At 52.8% G+C, this 2,427-nt stretch overlaps 1 protein-coding gene across 1 annotated transcript in view; it reads right to left on the reverse strand.

Moving 5' to 3' along the window:
• WBSCR22 (Williams Beuren syndrome chromosome region 22) overlaps positions 1-2,271 on the reverse strand; it is a gene marked incomplete at its 5' end in the record, with an annotated part of 4,883 nt that extends 2,612 nt beyond the window's left edge. Inside the window, 4 exons of the mRNA XM_009078623.1 lie at positions 433-483; positions 860-956; positions 2,000-2,096; positions 2,189-2,271. Coding sequence (XP_009076871.1) covers positions 433-483; positions 860-956; positions 2,000-2,096; positions 2,189-2,271 — 328 coding nt within the window. The remainder of the gene's footprint in view (positions 1-432; positions 484-859; positions 957-1,999; positions 2,097-2,188) is intronic.
• Positions 2,272-2,427: the final 156 nt, after the last annotated feature.

Consider the following 2,427-nt stretch of genomic DNA (forward strand, 5'->3'; position numbering starts at 1 on the left):
TTCCCAAGATATTCCTTCTTCTGCGCTCAGCTCCTGGTACCACCAGATACCAGTTGCCTGCCTTTGCTTGGTTCTCCCTGCTCCTCAGCCTAGCCTGGGTTAACTGGTGCAGCAGACTCTTTAGGAGAGGGATATTGGGCTGGATTTTCCAGCCCTGGGGAGTTACAGTACAGTGCTATGACTGCAGCCATTTTTCAGACCCAGACACAGAGGAGACAACCTAGGACAACAGATTCAGAACATGTCCTGCTACTTTGTCTTGGGCTGAGCCTTAAAGTCAATCTGTGAAGCAACAAAAACTGCATAGAGTGTTCTCCTTGCAGGTTGCTTTTTTGGGCTCTTGAAGAGCTTTACTGCTGGTAGGTTGGACAAAGACACAGACCCAGTGTGGAGCCCCAAACAGCATATGCCCCAGGGACTGATGGCCTGTACCTGCTCCGAGTTCTCGGGGTACAGCTGCAGCACAGCTCGGGATCCTCGGGCCTACAAAGAAGTAAAGTTGGTCACACACCTATCCCAGTGCAGGTCACCCGATCCCTGCGTCAGACATGAGCTCACACCTCCCCAAAGCCTCCAGGATGAGGCTCCCAGGATCACTCCTCAGCCTGCAGAGCCAGCGAGGCACAGTAGTAATCACAGAGTCATGGGATCATTAAGGCTGGAACAGACCACCAAGATCATCAAGTCCAACCTTGATGAGTGGCACCGGGCAGCAGAGGTAGGCAGTGGGTGCTTGTGCCAGTCCTGCTTCAGGGTGGCATTTATTTAAAGCACCTGAGCTAAAATGTCTTGCTACAGGGCACCAGTGGGGATATAAGAGCAGGCAGGGGCTTGGCAGGGGACAGAGTGTGGCACCTACCAGAGCAGTGTAGAGAGTGGAGAAGAATCTGTAGAGGCGTTTTGGAGGGCTGTGTGATTTCTTGTCAGCATTACAGAGCCACTGCACTGCAGAAATACTGAGGAGGAAAACAAGACCCCCAGGACACTGAGTCATCATCACAGAGTCTGTCATCTCTGAGCTGAATTCCAGCACTAAGCATCTGTTGGGCCTCAGGGAAGTGATTTAATTTTCTCCATGTAGCTTTGCCTTGTGTTTTGCAGTTACACAAACCCCGCTGGAGACTCACTATGCCAAAACCCAACAAGGTGCAAAAGTTATTCAAGTCTCAGAGCATCACCAAGCATCCTCTTCAGGCCAGGTGCTCAAATCATGGAATGGGGGAATGGTTTGGATTGGGAGGGACCTTAAAGACCATCCAGTTCCACCCCCTGCCATGGACAGGGACACCTTCCACCAGCCCAGGTTGCTCCAAGCCCCATCCAACCTGGCCTGGAACACTCCCAGGCATGGAGCAGCCACAGCTTCCCTGGGCAACCTGTGCCAGTGCCTCAGCACCCTCACAGGGAAGAATCCCTTCACAATACCTAACCTAAATGTCCAATCTTTCAGTTTGAACCCATCACTCCTTCCTATCATTACAGTTCCTGATGTTAATTCAAGAGCTCAGCTGTAACCCTTCCCTGGCCAAAAAGGTTTTCCCAATGAGCAATGCCTTTTGGGTCAGCAATGGACAGTCCCTGCTCCTTCCCAGCACCTGAGCTATTCTCTAAGCAGAAAAATGCTTGTCCCCTTCATCCCAAAACTGACCACTGAACCCTTGATCTAGGGACTGACCTTGCTGTGCAATGCTACAGACATACTTTGTTCTCCTTGGTGCAGGTCTCAGCCCTCATGAAAATATCCCCAATTTTATTTAATTTCCTTCAACAAAAATTACTAGCTCACCAGTACAAAAGGACAAGCACCACTTGGAAAACAGCTGTCAGGAGATGCTTCTACCACCCAAAATCTTGGCAGCTTGTCCCAGAGTGATGGAGCCAAGTTGCATGGAGCAAAGAGAGAGGCTGACAAGGTCCGTCCTGCTCACCTGTGATGCACCACATGTACTGTGCTGTTCTGTGGAGCACCAGGAGAGCTCAGTTAGGTGCACAGACTCACCTGATACAGCCATCAAACATGCCAGGCCTGAAGGGAATGCCATGACCCACGTCTGCAAGGAGAAGGTCTCCTTCCACCTCCCTCTCCACGGCCACATCTGCACAGACAGAGCAGAGCTCAGACAACCAGCTCACACCTTTGGGCACTTCTGAGGCGAGGTGAGGTGGCCAGAGAACAGCGTGTGCTCACCCAGCATGGCAGGGCTGATGTCCATGCCAATCCAGTAGTGTCCCTCCTCAGAGATGTAATCCCCGCTCAGCCCTGACCCACAGCTGCAGGAAGCAAGGGCTGAGCACAGCGATCGCAGGGCTGGTCCGAGAGTGCTGCTGGGCAGACACAGCCCCACAGCAGCCCATCCCTGTAGTTCAGCCCCCCAGACACCCCACTGCCATGGGCCTGGCTGCCCCTCGCCCCCAGCACTGGGCAGA

The sequence above is a fragment of the Acanthisitta chloris genome, unplaced genomic scaffold, assembly GCF_000695815.1.
Source record: "Acanthisitta chloris isolate BGI_N310 unplaced genomic scaffold, ASM69581v1 scaffold37520, whole genome shotgun sequence".
NCBI classification, from domain to species: Eukaryota; Metazoa; Chordata; class Aves; order Passeriformes; family Acanthisittidae; genus Acanthisitta; species Acanthisitta chloris.